The sequence below is a fragment of the Vigna umbellata genome, chromosome 8 (assembly GCF_029865625.1).
Source record: "Vigna umbellata cultivar VRB3 chromosome 8, Vumbellata_1.0, whole genome shotgun sequence".
In the NCBI taxonomy this organism is placed as follows: Eukaryota; Viridiplantae; Streptophyta; class Magnoliopsida; order Fabales; family Fabaceae; genus Vigna; species Vigna umbellata.
In genome coordinates this window covers 38420807-38443813 of record NC_142172.1, presented here as the reverse complement: position 1 = coordinate 38443813, position 23007 = coordinate 38420807, and the positions used below count along the sequence as shown (strand labels likewise).

The 23007-nt window shown below is 33.4% G+C and overlaps 1 protein-coding gene across 4 annotated transcripts; it reads right to left on the bottom strand.

Annotated features, from left to right (window-relative positions):
* LOC124834730 (phosphatidylinositol-3-phosphatase myotubularin-1-like) lies at positions 1–22277 on the bottom strand. 4 transcript variants are annotated; one of them, XM_047309503.2, is made up of 20 exons: positions 22136–22277; positions 21931–22029; positions 21765–21833; positions 16909–16983; positions 15400–15471; positions 14604–14673; positions 13613–13662; positions 11997–12286; positions 11809–11882; positions 11603–11666; positions 10013–10072; positions 6153–6252; positions 5931–6044; positions 4952–5121; positions 4745–4829; positions 4314–4541; positions 3502–3561; positions 3338–3402; positions 1108–1387; positions 1–896 (listed from the first exon to the last, which is right to left on the bottom strand). In XM_047309503.2, exons 2-20 carry the CDS (start codon positions 21976–21978, stop codon positions 390–392), a joined length of 2481 nt encoding a protein of 826 aa, XP_047165459.1. In that variant the 5' UTR covers positions 21979–22029; positions 22136–22277; the 3' UTR covers positions 1–389. The 4 variants fall into 4 exon arrangements, with proteins under 4 accessions (XP_047165459.1, XP_047165458.1, XP_087952326.1 ...); XM_047309502.2 differs by having other exon boundaries at positions 21931–22270; XM_088096200.1 differs by lacking the exons at positions 21765–21833; positions 21931–22029; positions 22136–22277 and adding an exon at positions 20376–20487.
* Positions 22278–23007: the final 730 nt, after the last annotated feature.

The window sequence follows — 23007 nt, the reverse complement described above, 5'->3', positions numbered from 1 at the left end:
TAAGTACCAACCAAGTCAGCGTATTCTGCATTAATGAGGCACGAATTATACTTGCTATATACATTGATCCCTCTAGATATAAAATTCAATAGCTTGATGATCATCTGTACAAAATTGATCTTATTGAAGAACAATTATGATTCAGTGACTATTCTAGATATGAATGTGGAGCACCATGATGCGCATAAACCGGATACATGTACCGAGCATTCTCAAATAGAGATGACTGCAGCTTGATGACCCATAACCTGTACAATTTCCGAGACCCTATAAAAATGACAGGGTCTTCTACTTCTCCCCTTTTTTTCGTCACGAGGAGTGGAAAAAAGAATCAACGACCATTCTCATTGTTTAAAGAAACCAAAATTGGTTACGCAACTGTTCACTGCTCACTCAGACTTGAAATAACTATCATTAATTGACAGTTGGTCAAATGCATCAAAGTTTGCCTTGAGGCCAACATACTGGCTACCTAATTGAGCACAACCACCATTTGGCCACCTGCAGCCTCCACCTCCAGAGCCAAATGGGCATAGAGTTTCACATACCCTAACAATCCCATTGTTTCCATCATCATCATCATCTGCTGTGACTAGTACTGAAACAGGTGGGTCCGTTTTGTCATCACGCACATTACTATTTGATTCTTTTCTTGAGGAACAACACAGAATGTCTGGGTTGCTTTCAATGTCAACAGTGCATTCACCACTACCAGAGACATGAACCTTGCACCCCATTGACTGAATTGCACGCTTTATAGCCATATTTTCTTTGCTCACACTCTTTGCCATGTTCATAGCTGAGCTGTTTATCTGCTTCTCACGTCGTAATTCAGCATTCAGTGACTCCATGGAATTTGTAACTTCTTTAACTTTTCTTTCTGCCATTTCTTTAGCCTGTTATTACCATCCGAACAGATCAATAGTTCCACAGAGGGCATTGTAAGGAAATAAATAATTGTTTTGACAACTGACAGGAAAAAAGTAGATGGCAGCCACCAAAACTAAGGAGCTACAACCATGTAGTAATCAATAGTGACTTTCCGAAAAGATTGAAGAAAATTAAATGGGTCATAGCCAAAATCAGAAAACAGAGGAAAATAACTACCTTCTGCGTCTCAGAGCATTTCATAACTATCTTCCTGCATTGCGCTTCAATCTCCCCAGCTTGTGCTTCTTCTGGGCATGCCCAACGAAGGTGGAATTGGGGCCATAACGTAGGCGCCAATGCTGCTGCTGGGGGTAGAAGAGGACCATTATGCTTGAGTGGATCATAGAAGGGATTGTAATGCACATGCGAACCTCCTTCTGATGTCCGTAAATCAGCTAAATAAACCCACAGACATCCACATGCCTCAAAAACATTGCATTTCTGCCTCTCCTTCTCACTAAAAGAATTTTAATCAGAACAAACACAATAACTAGAATCAGGACAACTGCAATTTGTCAGATACTTATTTCAGATTTTCAATACTTTAATCCCCAGGTACATTTATCATTGTTACCTCTATTGAGGTCATGTTAAATGACATTTACGGCCTCTAGATTTAAAATAAACATACAACTACTTAGGTTCTTAACAAAATAAACATACATCCACCTACCTTATAGTTTTAATAAATAAAATGACATTCATCACCCTTATGTTTTTTAATAAAGTGACACTTGCCTTATTTTATTTAAATATAACATTTACTAAAACATAAATAAAAAGTAGAAAAATTACAAATTAAAATTTTAAAATATAAAGATCAAAGGATTTTATAAATTTAAAATTAGAGAGGCGAGTGTTACTTTAGTAAAATATAAGATATGTAAATGTCATTATTTATTAAAAACATAAGGAATGTGAATGTCTATTTAAAAACTATAGGGGATATACGTGTCTTTTTATCAAAAACATTAACAAGATAAGTTTTAATTTTAAAATTAGAGGGGAAGCGATTGTCAATTAACACGATTTCAGGAGAGGTAGGTGTAATTTCCTCTTTATCATTTAAAAGAGACACAAAGATGGGGCTTCTTTATTCCCAATCTCAATACAAAGAAGTGAAATATTCCTTTACTATAGGAAATAATAAAGGAATAACCATTTCTAATAATGAAAAGCATTTCATGTTTTAAAAGGAAATAATCAAACCAGTATGATGTGCTACTATAGGTTATACTACTGAGTAGGGTAATGGCTTTGAATGAAAATTAAAAGGGTTGGCAGTTACAGAGCTCACAAAGAAAAGGAGGATAGCAGAAACTAAGTATCTCTGAGAATAACGACAGAAAGTGCTGACTAAGTGAAAAAACAGAATATCATATCATGTAAATATAACAAGATGCAGTCTGATATAATGGATAGAGAAAAACTATGATTTGAGATTCTCTCACAAACTTATATTTGTCAAGTAATGATGGTAGCTATAGCAAATTAGCAACAATATACCCAGAGGGATCCGAACCTGCAAGTCAACGCAGCCTATTATGGGTTTCAGACGAGACAGGATTGGAATGAAAATCTTTAGAATTGAGGAAAAAATTAGACTCAACCCACCTTCCACCTAGGTTGAACCATGGTGTCAACCTATCTAAAAAAAGAAAAAAATTAAATCACCTAAAGTCAAAGATATTGTTAAATGAAAATTTTAATTTTTTTAATTCACTATGTATTACGTAAAAACTTGGAATAGATAGATAGATAAAACGAACCTGGAAAACATGAAGTTTACGAGGACTGACTAGTGAGTTGCTATGACATTTTTAATTATGTATTATATGCAATCTTCAATTCTTAATTACGGAGTCTTCATTTTCTTGCAGTATATTTTGTTAAATATATTAAAAGTTTAAATAAAATATAACTTTTTATTTTTAAAATAAGCATTTTAAATTTTAGGTGGATTAACTTGTTTAATCCACCAACTTATGGTAGTCCGCTCTAAACTAATATTTTTGAATCACAGTGAGTTGGGCTAAGCCGACACATTTATAAGGTTGGTAAAGGTGAACCAACTCAGTACACTGGATAGCCCATTTTTACAGCTATAAATATTCTATGGGAATACTTTTGTCGCAGTAAAATAACAAAATTTGAGGGATAAGTGAAACATAACTGCTGCAAAAAATGAAGCGTAACTTTTCACAATTGTTAACTATATGTCAGCCTATGAGCAAAAAGCCCATATTGCTACGAAATTATCATTCTTAAATCCTAAACTACGTGTTGCTTGTGAAACCTACTCACACTACGTTGTTATCTATCACTGCATTCATAGTGACAAGAGTTAGAAAAAGGGTGTCAATGACCACAACCATTCCATGGAGAAGACAAGTATCAAACAAAGTACCTGTTACATAAGAAGTTTCCAAAACGACAAGAAAGCATGCAGTCTATGAAGTCCACCAGGAAAGCCTGGGTCATAGAAAAATAAAATAGAAGTTACTAAAAGAAAAGATATTAGAAAGAAAACTATGCAACGAAACAAATACATATATATTCAAGGGTGCATACCGCAGAGAATTGAAAAGCAAAAGGATACATCCGCAATAATTGTGAAACACAATCAACCCACTGAAACAATAAAAGAGAGTAAGCTCATAATAGAAAAACACTGAAGATAACTGTTAAAACATAGATTCAAATCGAAGTAAAGCACCAATTATAGAAGGCAAAAAAAAAAAACAAAATAGCCATCCAAACTCCAAATCTAAACATGCAACTTTGCACATAATTAAAGCCAAGCTGAAATTGGTAGAAAAATATATTTTATGCCAGTATAACAATAATGGCATTAAATGAATTTGAGTACAAGCTAACTCACAGTGTAATACTATAAGCAAATTAACCAACCATCATTTCAAGTGAATAATACAAAATCATCCTTAAAAATGATTTAAAAATGAAGAGCGTCCTTGTTAGATACAATTTTAAAAGCATGGAAAACCAAAATGAAGTTTAGTAAAGATTGTCCAGCACGTGTCATACAGATACAGGAATAGGTGTAGGACACATGTCCCACAATTTGATTCTTGAAGCAAGGCAAATGTATGTACTTCGTAGCTTACAACAATACGATCATATTTGTAGTGGTATGAACCTTGAAAGAATTAGCTTAAGCCATTACAAAAGAAAATGAAGCATTTACTGCAGCCTCTATTTGAATGAGATTTCAAAGAAGGAAAAATCGAGAAAACATAACCCAGTTAATTTTTATAAACTAAATAGTTGATTAAATGAAGCCCATAAACAGAACCCTTCTTCCCACTGGGTGCAGTGGGCTAATGCCTAAACCATTTAATCCATATCTAAAATAAGAAACCAACCTGCAAAAAAATAGGAGAATAGTTGTTGGAGTTATGGGAGTGAGATGAAGCTGGAGGTTGTGATGAAAATGTTCCTGTTGACTGGTGTATGGGTGATGGTGCAAAATTTCCAGTTGAAGGCTGCCTAGATAACTCAAAAGGCATGTTGCCAGTTCCAGAGACAGATGGCATTCCCACCCGATCAGAAAATGGATGACCAAAAGCAAGCCAGTCTTTTTCAACAAGTGCCTGCATAAGGAAGAAAAATCTGAAGCAAAATTAAATAGAACATGTAGTTTTGAAAAGAAAAATTCATTTTCCAAAATGTTAAAAAAATGTGATAGTTTGACTACGGAATGTCAAATAGTTAAACTTGCTAATCTTCATATGGTGACATTGAAATAGAAGTATATTCAACAGTTGAGCGATGCCAAGTGATGCCAATCCCTCACCTGAAACCCTGTGAATGTCCGATAGTATGGATCAAGCAACAAATTAGCAAGTGAAACCAACTGGCTTGTTCTATCCCATCCATCACTGCATTAAACAAAAGGGAGTTGAGGGGGTGAAAGGCTGCTAGATAACAAACAAACTTTAATATCATCAGAAGGAATAGATTGATAATTCTCAATCTAGATTCCACAGTTTCAGACTACCACCTGCAATGCACAAGAACAGAAGAGTTTTCAATTGCAACACGAGCAGCAATCCAAGCTGCTCCAGCCAACACATTCTGAACATGCAGTAACCATCCAATGTCCCCAAGGGTTGATACCGAAGCAGACATACTACTTAGATTGCCACCACCCCACGTTGACCCACCTTGTCTCTAAATAAACTCGTAAACATTGAGAATAAAATTCGGAAAAAATTAGAAACAGACTATGTTAATTGATCCCCAGCAAAATTAACCTAGCCAATCATAAACTGAGGATATCTAATATTAGATTAAATCAGTTTGGATAAGAAAAATCATCAGACCCAATCAATCATTAATTCACCATGAAAATAGTTTGGTTTAAAATTTCAACCGAATTCAATTGACTCGAATTAAAAGCATTTGGGATTGGATCAATTTTCAATTTCAGTCTTACTAAGATATGTAATTAATATAAAAAAAATTAAAAACATGAAGCATCTAATCTACAAGCATTATAGAGCTAATAGTTGTATAACTTTTCAAATCTATACTATTAAATTCACAACTTGAAAAATGATAATTATGTTTATATACTTTTATAAAATAAAAGTAAATATAAGTGATCTCATAAATTTATAAATAAAAATATCAGCATACTTATAAGATTGGTTTGGATTAGATTGATTTTTAAATCAAATCCAAACTCCAATACAAAAAATAGTTTTTTTTTTCAGTTTTTTGCACTGATTTTTATGAACAACCATACATAAAACAGTTCAGTAGAAAAGTATGAGAAATGCCACCAGTATGAATTCTTAAATTATTTAACCATACTGGATGATTTGTAGAGGATAAGAGAAATACTTTTGTGCATATATCATGATTCACGTCTAAACTTGTCTAAACTTTTCATCAACGCAACAATTTTAAAAACAGTTTACTCTAACAGCTCCAAAGCCTCCGCAACAGGTAAAATGTTCAAACATTTACAGACTAACCAAGAAAGAGGACATTCCATCTGATGACGCTCTGCCATGAGTGTCCATGTATTCTCGGAGCCGAACAAAGCTGTCTCTCATCGCATGGATGTTGTCTATCCCCAAGAAGACTACCTGGTAATATAAAACAAGAATTCAGGTACTTTGGAAGTAAAGTCAAATGTATAATTATAAGTGGACAAAGCAAAAAATCACAACTGGTCAGTTCAAGCCTATCAAAACCTCAGATTGAAAATAGTTTGACGATGATTCTGAACCACCTCCCATGGCTCCATTAGCCAATGCATTTTTTCTTGGCCGTGCATCAACAATATATAACTTTCTGAAATATAATTTGGAAAGCAGTTTCAAAAAATGCAGAAAATTGGACCAAATCACACCACAACCAGCACACTCCCTCACAAACACAAAGAAGAAACAACTACCTGAAGATATAATCACATATTCTGTCAGTAGAATAGTTAAATGTCAGTAAAATTACTTATGGAAATGCTTTACTTAAGGCCAAAATATTCAGGTGGTTTTTACCAGGAAGGATAGGGAAGGAAATTGATAGAACTCTTGACAAAGATAGAAGGAAATGTAATATTTAATTGGCTAATAGGGAATATCTCCCTATGAGAATGACACAAGCTCCAGATATTTCCAGAGGTCTAAGCAACTCTTCCCAAGTTTCTAATTCACGGATGTCCCCCTACAGTATCCCATTAAACCCCTTTTATAGCAAGTGTTAAACTGTAGGGAAGAGAAAAACACTAAGATGAAACCGTGTGTTTCTAAGTCAGGGCGGATACCTTCTTTATATGGAGAAAAATAAATCAATGCAATAAATAGAGGGATTTGATATCCTCTAATAGCAAAGATGTGATACGGGAAGAAATAAAAAATATTCCTAATAATACATGTATAATTTAGATATTCTTCATTATACAGGATCAGCTCCTTGTTTATTACCCTGATTAGATAAGATACTCCTAATTTCTATAACTACGGCACTTCCCCTCAAGCTAGATCATATAGGTTGGATGTACCTAGTTTGATGCAAATATAATCAACCATCAGTCCTCATAGAGATTAGTGAATGTGTCAATCAATTGTTCATTAAAGTTGACAACTCTAATGGTGATGTCTCCATGCTCCAATTTTTCTCTTATCAAATGACAATCCATATCAATATGTTTGATCCTCTATTGAAAGACAGGATTAGAGGTAATGAATAACACTGCCTAGTTGTCAGATAAGATGCATTTGAGAAGTTTCTCCCAATTTAAGTTCTTTGAGGAGTTTTCTGCCATATGAACTCATGAGTAACTAGTGTATTGCCCTATATTTTGCTTCTGCCACAACATTTTGTTTCTTACTTTTACATGATATTAAATTACCTCCAACAAGAATACAATACCCTAAAGTGGAGCGTCTATAGCCTACTGACCTAGGGGTGCCAAAGCATGTCCCAGCTCGTTGTTGGCCTGCAAAAAACGGCAGAGCAGGCTGGCCAGCCAGAGCAAAGTGGGTCAAAAATCTTGACCTGCCCCTCCAAAGGGAGGGCTAGTGGGCTGGCCCACCAACTTTTCTTTTTAATTTCTATTTAAAAAAAAAAATATATATATATATATTAAAATCATCTATAATCATGTAAATGTTTTTTAAGTTTTTAATTGGATAAATTAAAATAAACATTACTTTTATATGTTATCCATTATAATTAATAATTAGAATTTAATTTATAGGTGTTAATGATTTAAGTTACAAGATTACTTATTTTAATCTTTACTTATTTTAATCTTTACTTATTTTAATCTTGATACATACAATTTGTATGCTCAACTTCAATGGGGACAGTTAGAATACATATTAAATATGTATTTAATGTAGGTGGTTAGCAGTTGTAGTACCTATGAATTGTTAGCGTTAATTACCTAGATATTCCTAATGTAATTTTCTTCTAGAGATAATCAATCTCTTAAGCTCTGTTTCTCATATTTTCAGTCTTAAACTAACAATAAATAGATTTGATATCTTTTAGGCTTAATTAGTTGTTTGGCCTCTGTACTCTTTTTTAGTTCAATTTAATCCCAATATTTGTTAAATGAATTTGAGCCTTTTTAAATTGAGCTTAATGTTATTTAAAAGAGTCACATATCAAAATCAACTTCATCTTATACCTTGGAACCATTATTTTTCTTTTTTTCCTTTTTTGTTTTCCTCCGCCTTCCCACCCGCTCTGCTGTGCTATGGTGAGAACTTTGTGTTTTGGAATTGCATAAATATGGTTAACCTTTTGAAGCAATAGTGTTTTATTTGAAAATGGTGCAAAATGAATATTCAATAGGAGGTGGAAGGAGGTGATGGGAGGTAGTAGGAGGTAAAGGAAGGTGGAAGGAGAAAAATAAAACGAAGACGAAGAAATAATACACAGGTTCTAAAGTAGAAAATGAATCAAATTTTGACACACAACACTTCCAAACAAGGACTAAATTGACTCTCTATTTAAAAAATATTGAGACTCAATTTAGTTAAAAAAAAACATAGGGACAAAGTAAATCATAGTCCTAAGTATAGGGATACCAAATTACTAATTAAGTCTATCTTTTAATAATGATAGCACAAGTGTTGGGAATATAAGGTTCAAGTATAACAACAATTAAACTTCCCTTGTTGCCCACTTTACATGATCCTCAATATATTATTATAACTTTTTTAAAATCCAAATTAAAATTGCAAATTATTATTAAATATTATATACATGTATTTATAAATGATGAGTGAGAATTATTTCTATCTACATTTGTTGTCATAGTTTTTTTTTAATTGTGGTACTCAAATATCAAATCCTGAAATTGGTTTCATGGATTAAATCATAAAAAATATACATTTTATGTCTGTTTAATGTTTGGAATAATATAAAAAATAAAAATAAGGATAGTTAAATACTAAAAAGAAATTAATGACTACAAGAAAAAATTGTGTCCGTTATATATATATATATATATATATATTAGTTGAATTGTCCGAGGCCACTTTAGGAAAATCGGGTAATAAAGTCTAACCCAAAGGACAATACAAATTCATAAAACAGGATTATTGTGGTACACCAACAATAGTGTTAGCTTCGCAAAACTTTTTTGAAGCACTTCTTATCATTTTTAACTGCTAACTGACACTTTATTGATACGTATTTGAAACGTATCCAAATGTATTTGTGTCAGATATATCCTGGACATGGATACGTAAGCCTGATCCATGTATCGGTGCATTTACATAAACTGTAGGAGCTTTGTAAACTCATAGTAAACTTGTAAGAGTTTATTTCATATCATTATTAGTTTATCATATTATATATTTTAAATATCTTTTTCTAATAATATTATTCTTTTATCATTATTCTAATTGATTACATGATATATTATACTTTACATAAAAAAATATTGTTGAACTTAAATGTTGGTCCAACAGTTCAACATAGTAAGAAAGGAGGCCCAATGGTCCAGCATTGTAAGGGCGGATTAAAAATGAAAGAGATAAAACCCTAATATGTTGTGCCTCCAACCCTAAAACTGAGGTGGAGAAAAGAAATGGGAGTAGTAAGATGGCAAAGTGTGGTGGAGAATCAAAACAAAAACAGAGCGGAGCAGAAAAGACACCAAGAGAGATCTATTGGTGTAATAGGAGATTGCAACATCAACACCCAAAATAGCCAGATTATTGCAAGAGAACCAATGAACCATGAAATCATTCCCTTGGTGCATTTTGCATATATCTTGACCTGGAACAAACAAAGCTAGTGGCATTTTTGGCTAATTTCTAGTGTCCAACTCAACTCACTAAATTGCCTCTAAACTAGCAATTTCACAGTTTAACCAAGTTTGCTCGAGTTTTCATGAGCCTACTTAAAAACGATTCTAAGAACGAGTTAACAGGTATAAATGAGTGAGAAATAAAGTCAAGTTTACTAGTTGAATCGTGATTTTGATAATCATGCTTACTGTTATTCGTTATAATGAAGATTCAACAAGGTAAAATGGGGATGTACATTGCCTGCATAACACAATGCAAGAGTATAATATTAATATACATCTTACCTCCTTGAGCCATTATCTAGCTTGCTACAGAGTCCGGCCACAAGTTTTTCATCCATGTTGCTGAAGGAAAAAACATGAAAAAGCTTGTCAGTGTTCTGTTCATTTCATTTATGATAAAAGAACTTATTTAAAGAAAGCATCATCCAGAAAAAAAGAAAGAAAAGAAAAGATCTAAACAGTCGCCTCTCCCCCATAAAACAAATAAATGAAGAAATCACTACACCATATCTAAAGAAATCACATTTCACTCCATTCACAATATACCACACTAAACGAACACAATACTACATGGACTTGTAATCCATCCATCGACAGAGAACAAATACTCACTGTTTATGCAGTAAAAAAGAAGTAAATCAGATTCTAATATCTATAATTATATAAATATGATTCTTATTTTTATAATTGTAACAGTCCTCCTTAAATTGGAGCATATAAGTCATATTTTCTCAGCTTGCTGCATGTGAATGATCCTTGGTTCTCTAGAGATTTAGTGAATATGTTTGTATATCAGTTAATGACTGGAGTTGACAAATCTAGTGATGTTTGGAAGGGAAATATTGAGAGAGAGAGAGAGAGAGAGAGAGAGAGAGGAATGTGTATTATAGAAATGAACTTAGAAATAAAAGGGGTTATGTGGTTAGTTTTTTTGGGGGAAGAGACTCTCAGAAAGTCTATAAAAATACTTTCCCTTTGGAAGGTGTTAAGGATCAATCTTTTTGGCATTGAAAGTCTTTGACTTCGGTGACAGGGAATACCCTGTGTGAAAGGAAGTTCTTCCTTTGTAAACATTGGTTTTTTTAGCTAATAGTGAATAAGCAGGGTTTATCTTTGCTTCTTTTCTTGTTCTTTCATCACATTGTTCTTTCAACAATGCCTTTGTTGAAAGAGAAATAGAAAGAACAAAATTTCAAAACAATTTTATAAATAAAAAGCAAAATTATCAAAACTAAATAGTGGAAAAGAGTATGATTAGAACAGAACAAGGAAGCAGAGAGTAGAGTATGTGTTTTGTTATAAAAATAGTATGTGAATGTTGTTAACAAACAAGTGTGATTGATGGGAAGAACAGAAAGGAGAGGACGACAGAGAATAGAAAAGGAAAAAGAGGGAAATGATGGAAAGTAAAAAATAGACAGAAAAAACATAGCAAGACCCCTATTGACTGGAAACTTGCATAAATGTCTGAAAGAGGGCATGAGAGTAGGAATATGGAGCAGAGAGGGCCATGGGCTGACAGTTTAGAGGAATGTTTGTGTGAAAATGGCAGTGAGTTTAACTATTCGAAACATGGGTCATGTAGGTTGTGACATTTTCAAGTTTTTCAATAAAAACACAAAATTATGTTTGCAGCGAATTTGCAAGATAGTTCACCCTTTGAAATTTACAAGATAGTGCACCCAGCGAGTTATGTCCACCATGGACGCCACACTGTGCCCACCAAAATCTGCAACACATGCACTTATCATGGTGTTTACACAAAATTTACAACAGTATTACACCAGAGTGCCATTTGACAATGCACCTAGAACAAAACAATACATTTCTTTTGCCTTTAAGAGGGCATATTTGATAAACAGAAAGCATTACCTCCTCATGTTCATCATAATACCAACTAAGGGTTGAGAAGATCGTGCAACAACTGCTCCAGTCACTGTGATCAGTACTTCCATAGAGTTAGAAGACCATCCTCAAATTATAATAACGAATGGCAAAAGTACAGAAAAGAAAAGAATGGAAAATAAGAAACATAGAACTGTGTCAACTATTAAATGAAACCTAGATTCTGCACATACATGGATGGCACCATGAAACTACAGGCAGTCGACATCTTGCACGGAAGCTGGATGCCTGGAGCACTTCTTCATCACTAGCATTGAGACAATTCGTGGTAAACATATAGTGGTTCAGTGGTCTCAAGCTTGTCAATATAGAGAAAAATCATAACTAGTGCAAAAGTAGAAAGTTTGCCCTCAATAATTACCTAATGATCTTTGGAACAATCAAAGCAAATGGATAACTCTGGCACATTGTATAACTGGAATTCACGCTACTTATTCTCCATAGTTCATTTGACCAGATGAACGACCCATTTTCAATTATATCGATTGATGCATGATAAGAACCTAGGCAAAGAAGCCGACAATATTCATCTAGTAAACGGACCAGTGGAGTAGTGTTCTTAAACCTAGAAGGTCCTGATGCAAAAGCATAAAGATCCCATAATCTTGTTGGCTTTGTACACCTCAGTAGCGCATCAAACACCAAACGTCTCTGTAAAATTTTCATAATTAACATTAGATCCCAAACATGTTATAAGAAAATAAAAAGCATCCACTGACATCCTCACAGGCCTACAACACTCTTAAAGTGAAGTGTACCAACTACTTCAGATATTTTCTGTCATAAAATACAATAAAATTATTAATAGAGCACCAATAATTCAAACTAGCACATGACATAATTAAATTTCCGTATTTTCTTATTTTTTGTTTTTTCCTGCCAATGAAAGTTGGCTCAATTGGGACAGTCATGATTTAAGCTGAACAAATGTATAGGACTTGGATCTGATTCTTGCTGATGATCCACTATCAGTAGGTATCCCCTAATTGTTGTGCACTTTACCTAGGTTGTGAAACAACTCATGCACCGCCACAACTTTTGTATTAAAAAAAACTCAATGAGAGGTTAATAGAAACCTGAATATAGTCAGTAAGAAGATAAACTTGCTCTATATTTGTCAAAACCATGCTGCTCATTATGTATTTTAGGAAGTTTTTATTTGATAATGTCTATATTTTTTATCTTTATTACAGGTGTATCTTGCTATTAAAACTAGGATATGTATTTAAAAAACAACCCCATAATTACAAGGATTTGTTTCCTAAGAATTAGCTTACTAGGACTATGTATTTAAAAACAATCCATAATTACAAGGATTTGTTTCCTAAGAATAAAGCCCCTATATTTCCTAAAATAAATAGCAGGCTCATATATCTATAGGTCCAATGACTTCATTATTGTAATATAGAAAAAATATATTATTATTTCTAAATTCTGAGAACATTTAAACTAGGCTCTAGGGCATGTTAACCAGGCTCTCCACGTACGTAAACCAAAAACTAACCTTAAATGTTGAGGCCCCTAAAATTTATAAGGTCAAAAGCATATCAATGAAAAAATCAATTAATTCTTTAGTAGAAGCATATATCTTGAAGAGAACTTGCTAAAGAAAATTAAGCCATCTATCCTGTCCATGGATCATCTACAAAGACCTACTGAAAAGAAAACAGAGGTTTATATTTCATTCTACCCATGTTCGCTGAAATTACATGTGTCTCAGAGTCGTTTATGATGATCACATAGGATCCATGTGAAGAACTTTTCTGTGTTTGGTTGCAGTTCCTGATGAAGGAATGAAGGGAAAAAGGGAAACTAAATCGATACATTATAAGTATTCACAACAGCCATTTGAAAGAGATGTCAATGAAATTTTTACCATTTATAAAGATTAACTTCAAAAGTGTAAATAAAATCACGCTAAGAGTGAAATGTGCACCATTTTACAAGGTCACACAACTACTGTCAAGGTAGAATTACCTGTTTTGTACGTGGTCTGAAACTGAAGACTAAAATTCTCATATCTTTTCCTGCAGAAGCAAATCAAGAATATTATTATTCTTCAATAAAAAAATAAAGTTAAAATAAAAAAAGAAAAAAAAAAGCTATTTAGATTTAAAATTCTACAAATGTGGAGTATAAAGAATCCCCTCCCTAATAAAAAAAGGAAAAAAGTATAGCAAAAAATATTATTGCAGAAAGCTGCTCAATTTATATATATCATAAAGTAAATCCTTAAGCCATGCACTTTACACCCAACAGAAGCAGCACACAATGTACACTAGTATTAATTAAAAAATAAATACACAAACAGAAAGAACTAACTAGCTAGCCATTAAGGCATCAAAATTTAATGTTATACCCAGTTTTAGCCCAAACTCAAAACAACATTGTTCCAAATAAAAGTTGTCATCACAGATTACATTAGAACATTTCAAACCATAATACATGTAATGCATATACCAAAAGAGCAAGCAATTTATGGTGCTCGTAAATTTGCAACATATCAATAGTTCTCAGAAATATAAAACCGATTTTGTGTGCCTTCCCTAACAACTAAAATTTCTAGGAAAATTGGTGCTTGACATGGTATCAAAGCATATATGATTAAGTGGGGCACGATTGCAATCTTTGTCAACCTCATTCTTCTAAAATATGTTCAATTTAAGCAAAAAGTAGAACAAGCATGTATACTGTCCATGCTTTAAGGCTGAAGGAATCTTGAGTAACAGGGTATGATAGAGGTCTATAACCAAGATTATAAATGTGTTTTAGGCTACTTTAACACATTGTTTCATTTGAGCCTATTGTTGAATGTAAAGAGACAACCGTGAAGGGAACTTAGGTTTCCAATCAATTGCAAGATTAATCTTCTATTTAATAGTTAATAGTTTATGTACAAATCTTGTACAGTTATTTCATTAATTACATATTCAAAAGAAAATATTGATTTAGATGAGCTTTTGCATACCAATCACCTGGAGCAGTCTCTGAGCTGGTGTCTTGTCTACAGAACGATTATTTGACTGAACCTTTACAACCTAGATTTATAAGAGAGCGGTGTATGAGATTCCAGATAATTGCAACAAAAGAAGGTACCAGAATCAAGCCACAAAAAATACACTCATGTTCATAAGTCATAACACCAGATAAATATAATTATTTTCACAACATTAATAGAAAGTGAAAGAGTACAGATAATAATTCCTGTTGCTGAGCTCATATGAGCATATCACCTAATGACGCAAATCCATCTCATTGAAAAGTCAATCAAATAAAAAAATCCAGAATCATTCAAAAAAATTGTTTTTATAGAACTAACCATTTAAAATATCAAAGTTCTATTTCCCATTCATGAATCAGTCTAAGTATACTTTGGGTATTTGTGGTAAATACAACAATTAGTAATGAATTCAAGACTTCATATATATTCTACGACCAATTGCTAAATTATAATGTAAAATAATATGAAAGTGTGTCCACACGTGAACATTTGTGCATTGAAAGGGGAAGCAAAGAATAAAACAAAAATAAGTGAAGAAATACATGGGATTAAAATGGAGGCTGAAAAAATGCATGCAAAAGGGTTATGCAAGGTCACTCCAAATTATTATTCAAATTTCATTTCCCATAGGTCTGATTGTAGTCAACATATATGTGAAGCAAGCAAAGAGAAAGTTTGGATCAGTCTAATGCAGCATAACTAAAGTAGATAACAATATACACACAAAAGAAAATACTTTGCAGAAAATATTGCATGAACTTACTATCTTGTTAAACTTCTCAATGGTTGCTAGTGGAATCGTTCCAAGGGAAATAACTTTTCTAGTTCCTTCACTCTAGAAAATACAAGGAAATCAAAGAATAAAGTCAATACAGGTTATTTACAAATAACTAGGCAGGTAACAAAAAAGGCACACCAATCCGCAACAGAACTCAGGAGCTTAATAAGCCTGATATTGGATGAAGGTGAGGCAACTAATTGCCACCAACTGTATCCAATAAAAGAAACAGAATTTGGCACCAGAAAATAATGTTCCATAAACTAATTATATAATTCACATTCCATACTTTAGATTCTGCAAGTGCTATACATAAGTGACTTACAAAAGAAGATAAACAACTAAGCAGTCAGATTTTAAATGACTAATCAAGGGACATCAACCAGCACACAATAAAAAATAAACTCTTCCTCTTTCAGTCAGTGACTTTATTTTTTTCTCTCCTCTCTCCATTAAATGCAACACTGCAAACCAGTTTCTTTTAGGTAGAGCAGTTTTTTAGTGGCAGTTTTCAGTCTTCTTTTTCTAATCATTTTACATATTTTCATACAATTGATATTGTATTTTATAGTTCTTCTGTGGAAAAAGTATTTTTGGTCCCTGTACTTTTGGTCAAATTTAATTGGATACAAAATCATATTTGACAAAAAGTTCAGGGACTCACCATATTTTTTCCTTTTTAAATTGAGTTAGCAGGCACTGACCTTGTCAGAACATATCCAAGCCTAACACCAGTAAAAATTGAAGTTGGTGTACTTAAGATTGGAATCGACCATGGCTAGAAAGGTAATCACGAATTATGCCTAGGCTCACACACATGCATTAGCTACAGTTTCAAGCTTGATGGTCAGGCAGGTGCTATGAACAGTACCAACAGCATAGATATTTCAGGCTTGAAAGATTTGGAAAAGGAAGAATTGAACAACAAAAAACCATGGTAAGGAGAATGTTTAATGACAACAAAACAACAGGTTCAGTGACGTGGAAATTAAAATGCCACTTTTTCTAATATATCTAAAGATTTAATCATTAGCTATAGTTTCAGGCTTGATAGTCGGGTCAGGTGCTATGAACAGTACCAACAACATACATATTTGAAGGTCAAAAGATTGGGAAGAAAGAAGAAAAAATCAACAAAAAACTATGGTAAGGTGAATTTTTTATGACAGCAAAGCAATAGGTTTGGGTAACATGGAAATTAAAATGCAACTTTTTTCTGAAGAGTTAATACTGTCTCCAAAACTTCCTCTTTATCAATTGGTCAGGCCGAATAAAAATTCAACAATTCTTCAGCCAGCAGCATACCATGATCTTGTCAACCAAAATTCTTAATTATCACACAAATATATTAATATTATCTTTCCTATGAGTATTAATTGCATTTCTAGGTCGCAGTCATTCCCAAATCATAAATTCAAGACTTCTATGGCATCATACTACCTCGTAAAGAATTATCCAGGACTTATGTAGAAAGTACTACAAAACTGAACTTACCAGAAAAATAAGACGGAAATTTGTTACCATCAATGTGCCAGCATCATCTGTATTAACAAGAACAACACCATGTCCCTGAAAATAAACACCAACACCAACTTAGTTTCATTCAATATATTTAATCATGATAAGTGTGAATTTAAAATATTAAAGCCTTGTATTAAAAGTTAGCAAAAGGTCCACACCAAAGACAAATTTCTAAGAACATTTGCTTTCCAGGTATATTATCATCCTGTTTCATTGCTGAAGGTCCACATTGAAGAGAAATCAGTTGCTTTCTTCCGTATACTTTGTTCTAGTACATGCAAGTCAGGATTTCTAAAACCAATTCCAGATCATATTTTAATTATCAGTACACAAATGCTTAGATTCTCTATCCCTCTTTTTCCTTTCCAAGTCTTGCACCATTTTCTATGCATCAAATATTTTCAAAAATCCTTTGTAATTCTAGTTAATATGTCAAGCATTACTTTTGCATCTCAAGCTCAACATGATTTCAAAGAAAAAACAATTGCCTGTAAATTAAACCAAGAGAGATGAACTCAAAATAAAGGCAAGGGAAATTAACAGGAAAATGCATATACTGAACTAAATATTTAACTTTTATTATATCACTGCAAAAATCATAATTAAGACAGACATCTATCATCGCTCCGCTGCCAGACTAGAATACATGGCTAGTCAATCTTCCATCTATTGACAAAAAGGAAGTGGTTTCCATAAGCTGATTTTTCCTATTTAAGTAACAGTGAAATAACCACCATCCAATTTGTTTCAAAATATTTTCCACTTCAGCAAATCAATAGTGTTCATTTTCCTTTAAATAAGGGTATTTTGGTCAAAGTTTTCAGTGTAGTGCATTTTATTTTTACGTATAAGTGTGATCTTCAATTTATTATTACATAGAAGTGTGATTTGCATTAAATTTTGGTAATGGAGCGAGTATATAAGAAACCTAACAGTTGAGAAAAAATATTAGCTCTTTAGCAACCCAATTGCACTAAAGATATGAGCAGTATCAAATAAAGTAATGTATAAGAGGCATTGGTTAGTCAACATCTTATTTTCCCAATAACTGGAGACCATTTATCAGATGTTTATGTATATTAGTTCATTTTTACATAAAAAAATTCAACCCACTAGTCCATTGCTTAACATGTCATATCTAGGTCAAATGTCTTCAACTCTGTATGTTTGTTTTCGGAAGCAATGTCATCTACCAAATTGAGCTTGCAGTAAGATAATGTGAAGAGAGGAACAGAACGCTGACCCACACTTTGCACACAAAGTCCTATCCACCAGTCCCCACTCCCCCGAGAACTATCCTACATCCTGTTTGGCTCCATAATTACTTCAAATATTGAGAAGAAAAGGCCGAGTTGCTCGCGTTGGTGCTCAGCTGTATATTATATGTTTGTGTGTATTATATGTGCAAGTATGTGTCGAAAAAGCAGCAATGAGTAAATAGACAAAAAAGAAGGCTACAATTTGGAATAGGAGAGGAACCTTGGAATCATTTGCTCAATTAATTAGATGGGGAAATTTTGGAAGATATTGAGATGTATAAGGAGCCATTACTAAATATATGATCAAAAGCACCTAAATCAATTAGTCATGGAGCTTGGCTATTGGATTTAAGTCCAAGATATTCCTGATACTCATCTTCAGAAAGCTTATGCTCAATTTTTTGACTTGGATACACTGGTTGTTTTCACAGGAAAACCACGCAAGGATTAACATGTTTCTTGCCCCATCTTCTTACAATAAGAACACTGACTGAGGTAAACCATTTTTAACTCCACATGCAATTTTTCATTCTTTTTTAAGAGTAGACACATGGAGAAGACATAATTAAATTTCCATCGAAGGGATCTCATGACCAGACACAGAGAAGTCTGGATTCATAGCCCATAGAATAAAATTAACATTCAACTGATCGTGCTTTTACTTCATTCCTTCCAATGAATAGCTTCAAGAAACATCTTCAACTACTGCATCATATAAACGTTAAACAGTAATGGCCAAAATACTCGTGACCATCTTTTTAAAAGAACAAGGCTTTAAGTTCTAATAGAACCCACAATATTGGGTTCTATAGACTGCCACAACACAGCACATACTTGAAAATCAAGTTTCAATCACTAAATTTTATTTTCTGATAATAAAAGTTGTAGCAGAAGCTAAGGAAGCTTCACTGAAGAAAAGGTTGAGTATAACTAATGAAGACCGTGAAAAAAGTAAGGAGGTTGAAGAAAGACAAAGTATAGTTTCTTTTGGAGGAAAAGAAAGAGTTGGTAGTAGTAAGGGGGAAGTTAAAGTAACTATAAAATGAAATGATCAAAAAAGACAATAAAGAAGAAGTTGATGCTCAAGTTGCTGAAATTTTTTACACAAGTGTCATTCCATTCAATGTAATTAAAATTCCAGCTTTTGAAAAAATGAGAGATGATTGGGAAATATGGAGTTGACTATAAGACCCCATCTCTTATCATGATGTTAGAAAGAAGCTCTAGAAGCAGCCATGAACAACATGGACTTAATCCTTCAAGAATATAGGGATGACTGGAAGAGAATAGGTTGTACAATTACATCTAAACGATGGACAGATAAAAAAGGCTTTCTATTTGTAACTTCTTGGTGAATAATAGTCTTAAAGGGACTATTTTTCTTTATTCAATGAACACTTCAGACACCTCAAAAATGGCTGAAAAATATTTAAGATGCAGAATGGCGTTGTGGAATATGTTAAAGAAGAAAATGTAGTGCAAGTGGTTACTGATAATGCTGCAAATTACAAGACAGTTGGAGAATTTTAATGCACAAGAGGGAAAATTCGTATTTGACCCCATTTGTTGCCCATTGCATGAAGGTCCATCAAATTACTTTCAAGAGAAGAAATATCATCACCTACTCTGTGATAGATTAATGTTAATTACCATGTCAAAGAAGTTCAAAAAGAAAGAGAATTGATAAGGCCGGGTATGACTAAATTTTTCACAACTTATTTGACTATAGTTTGTCTTTATGAATTAAAAGCATCATTATTGGCCATGTTTAGCTCTAAAGAGTTTAAATAAGCAAGTTCGGAACTTCTATGTGGTATTAGATATTTGGAAGAATGTCTCCACATGCCTCAATCTTATGGTGGTCCTAAGATTAGTAGAGTTAGATATAAAACCTGCAACGGGTTTCATGTATAAGGAGGATGAACTGAACAAAAGAGAAGATTAAGTGTAATTTTAATAATATTAAGAAAAGGTAAAAATTCTAAACCTCTTTTTTAAAATTTAATTGTGAAATTATTTCTAATATAGCGTAATTGGTATTGAATGTAGCCATGAAGGTGTTTAAAAAATAATTAATGCAAGATTAGATAATCAGCTTCATTGCTCTTTGCATGCAGCAGCCTATTATATGGTAGCAAGTGATATCACCATTTCACGCATCATTATTAATCTCCCTCTCACCTACTACTCCATTGTCAGCCAACACACTCAGTCATCATAGGTCCACCCTGATGAGTGATGACATGAAACCCTCCTCCCACAGGCCTCCAATACACATAGTTCAATGTTCTTTGTATCCTGAAACATAAGCTGAAAATTTGGCAATTAAGCAGTGTGGCCTGACACAGGACAGATTTAGTTAAATCAGCCTTTAAATGCTAGGTACAAAATTCCCTAGAAGACAAGAGGGACACCCCAAAAGAGCTGAGGGAAAAGGGATCAGCATCACTAGAAAAAGAAGAAACCTAAGAGTGAGAGACATGCTTGAAACCCTAACCCTGTAAGGAAGTTTCGACATCCTAGTCATTTACCCCACATCCCTGTTACCCTATCATCTAGAGAGCAATGAGGGTCAAAAGGGGTAGATCCTTGCCACTTCCATGGATACCAGCGGTGTTGGTACTGGTGCTAAATTGAGTGCTCTTAATAAGGCCTGGCTCTGAGTACATGCCCACTTGGATGATTTATTGCTTCCCTTTATTTTCCTTGCAATATGTGTTACATCTGTTCTCTAATAACACGTGATCACAAATCAAAGAGTAATAAGCCAAGATCATTGTGTATTATCATTACATATTTCCAGAGCAATCTCAACCAAATATCTATGAACAAGTTTCCATGTAAACACGAAATTACAATGCACATTTTCCAATCAAAACAGAAACCAGATGTATCACACAACATAACAATCAATATCTGCACCATCATATTTGAGTTCATGACAGTAATGATTCAGAGCCAATCAGTTGCAGGAAAGAATTTTCATATAGATATTAAATTGGAAGATTGTTTGCAGGTCACAAGCATCAAACTCAGCATGCAGTGATTCCACAATGTATTGCACATTCACACGGAGGTGATAAAAACAACAAGACTACTAACCCTGATAAAATTTTCAAGAAATTCTGTAAGCTATTTCGTTGGTATTCATACAGAGGTAACCAAGACAACAGAGCCACTAAGCCCAATAAAATTTTCAAGAAATTCAAGAACCTGTCTAGTTGGGTAAGGAACGTGATGAGTTCGATACAACTTAAGTTTCTCAAACGAATCTTTGATGAGCTAGTACTAAACCCTACATGTACTTCTGGAAAATACCCAATCATCCTTACCATTCTCAGTCCTATCTTCATTCCCCACATTCCACACACTTTCGCAGACTCAACACACGATCAAAACCAGGCTAATTCGTTCCAAAACAAAACTTTTAAACAACAAAACCACAACCTCTCCACAAATAACACTAGAAACAACCAAGATTACCAATACAAAAAAGACAAACGGTGAATTCTCAAAAATCTTGGAAACAAATGAAACAACAGAGAGAGAGTTTAAGAAATTATTGCGTACTTCGGCGACAACTTGCTCCGCCTCGATCAAGAAATCGAAATTCGCATTCGAGACGAAGGGCGTAATTGGCTGCATATAAATTACGTAGAGAGGTGAATAACAGATTGAATCGAGAAATGAACAAGGTTAAATGAAAGAAAAGAAAAGAAAAAGAAAAAAAAGGAACCTCAATTTTGGTCCATTCGAGGGCGTCCCAGCTTCCGGTTACTTCCATCTTGGAGAAGTCGGAGACGTCCCGTAGAGAGGTTGTTCGAGTGGCACGGTGCTTCGGCACATCCATGCCAGAAATGGCGGAGGAGGTTAGACTCCGGCGAGTGATGTAAGAGGAAAAGAGAGAGAAAGAGAAAGGGTTGCGTCAAATCGAAGAGTACCAAACGTTCAAGCGGGTTATGGTGTTGTGTAGTATGGTGAGTTTCGTGCTCCCGCGTCACATTATTAAGTTGCGTTGTGCCAAACAAAACGTGTTGGTGTTTGTTAGTAGTGATGCTTCTACCGCCCCAGTGTTCCAAGCCAAGCTATCGTTATCTTTCTCTTTATAAACATCCTTTAATATTTCCATCTCCACTATTATTCAAACAACCCTGTTTTTCTAATTTTTTATCAAATAATTCTCTTTAATTTTTTTCTTTTCTTTTCTATGCATTTTTTACGACTTTTCAAAATAACTAAAATCTAATTATATGTTGGGTTTATTCAGAACAGTTTCTCTTCAAATCAATTACTTTTAACAAAAATATATTGTAAATAAACCTGAATCAACTTCTACTTTTAAAAAAGTAATTACTCTTTCTTTATATAAAAAATAATAATCTATTTTCATTTTAAACAAAATTATTCGTTTTCTAACTGTCCGCGATTTTTTTAAACGAATCTGTAAATTAATTTAAGATAATTATTTGTGCTAGAAACTAGTTTATGCATATTTTTAAAATAAATAAATAATTTACTTTTGATGGACTCAAATAAAAACTTTAGTGCATTAGATAATGGTACCATACTTTAGTACGTACATTACATAAATATTTTTATCCTCTTATTAGTTTCTATAGTATCTAAATTCTTAAAATTTAGATTCTCATTCCAAATTTCATTCGTTTTCTTTCCTTTTGTCGGAAAAAAAAATTCGACAATTAATAGAAATTTAACGTATGAATAAGGCAACATTGCTTTCAATGTATTGGCAATGAATGACGTGTAAGATGGTTGAATGAAAATAAGACTTAATAATGTTTTATTTCTATTT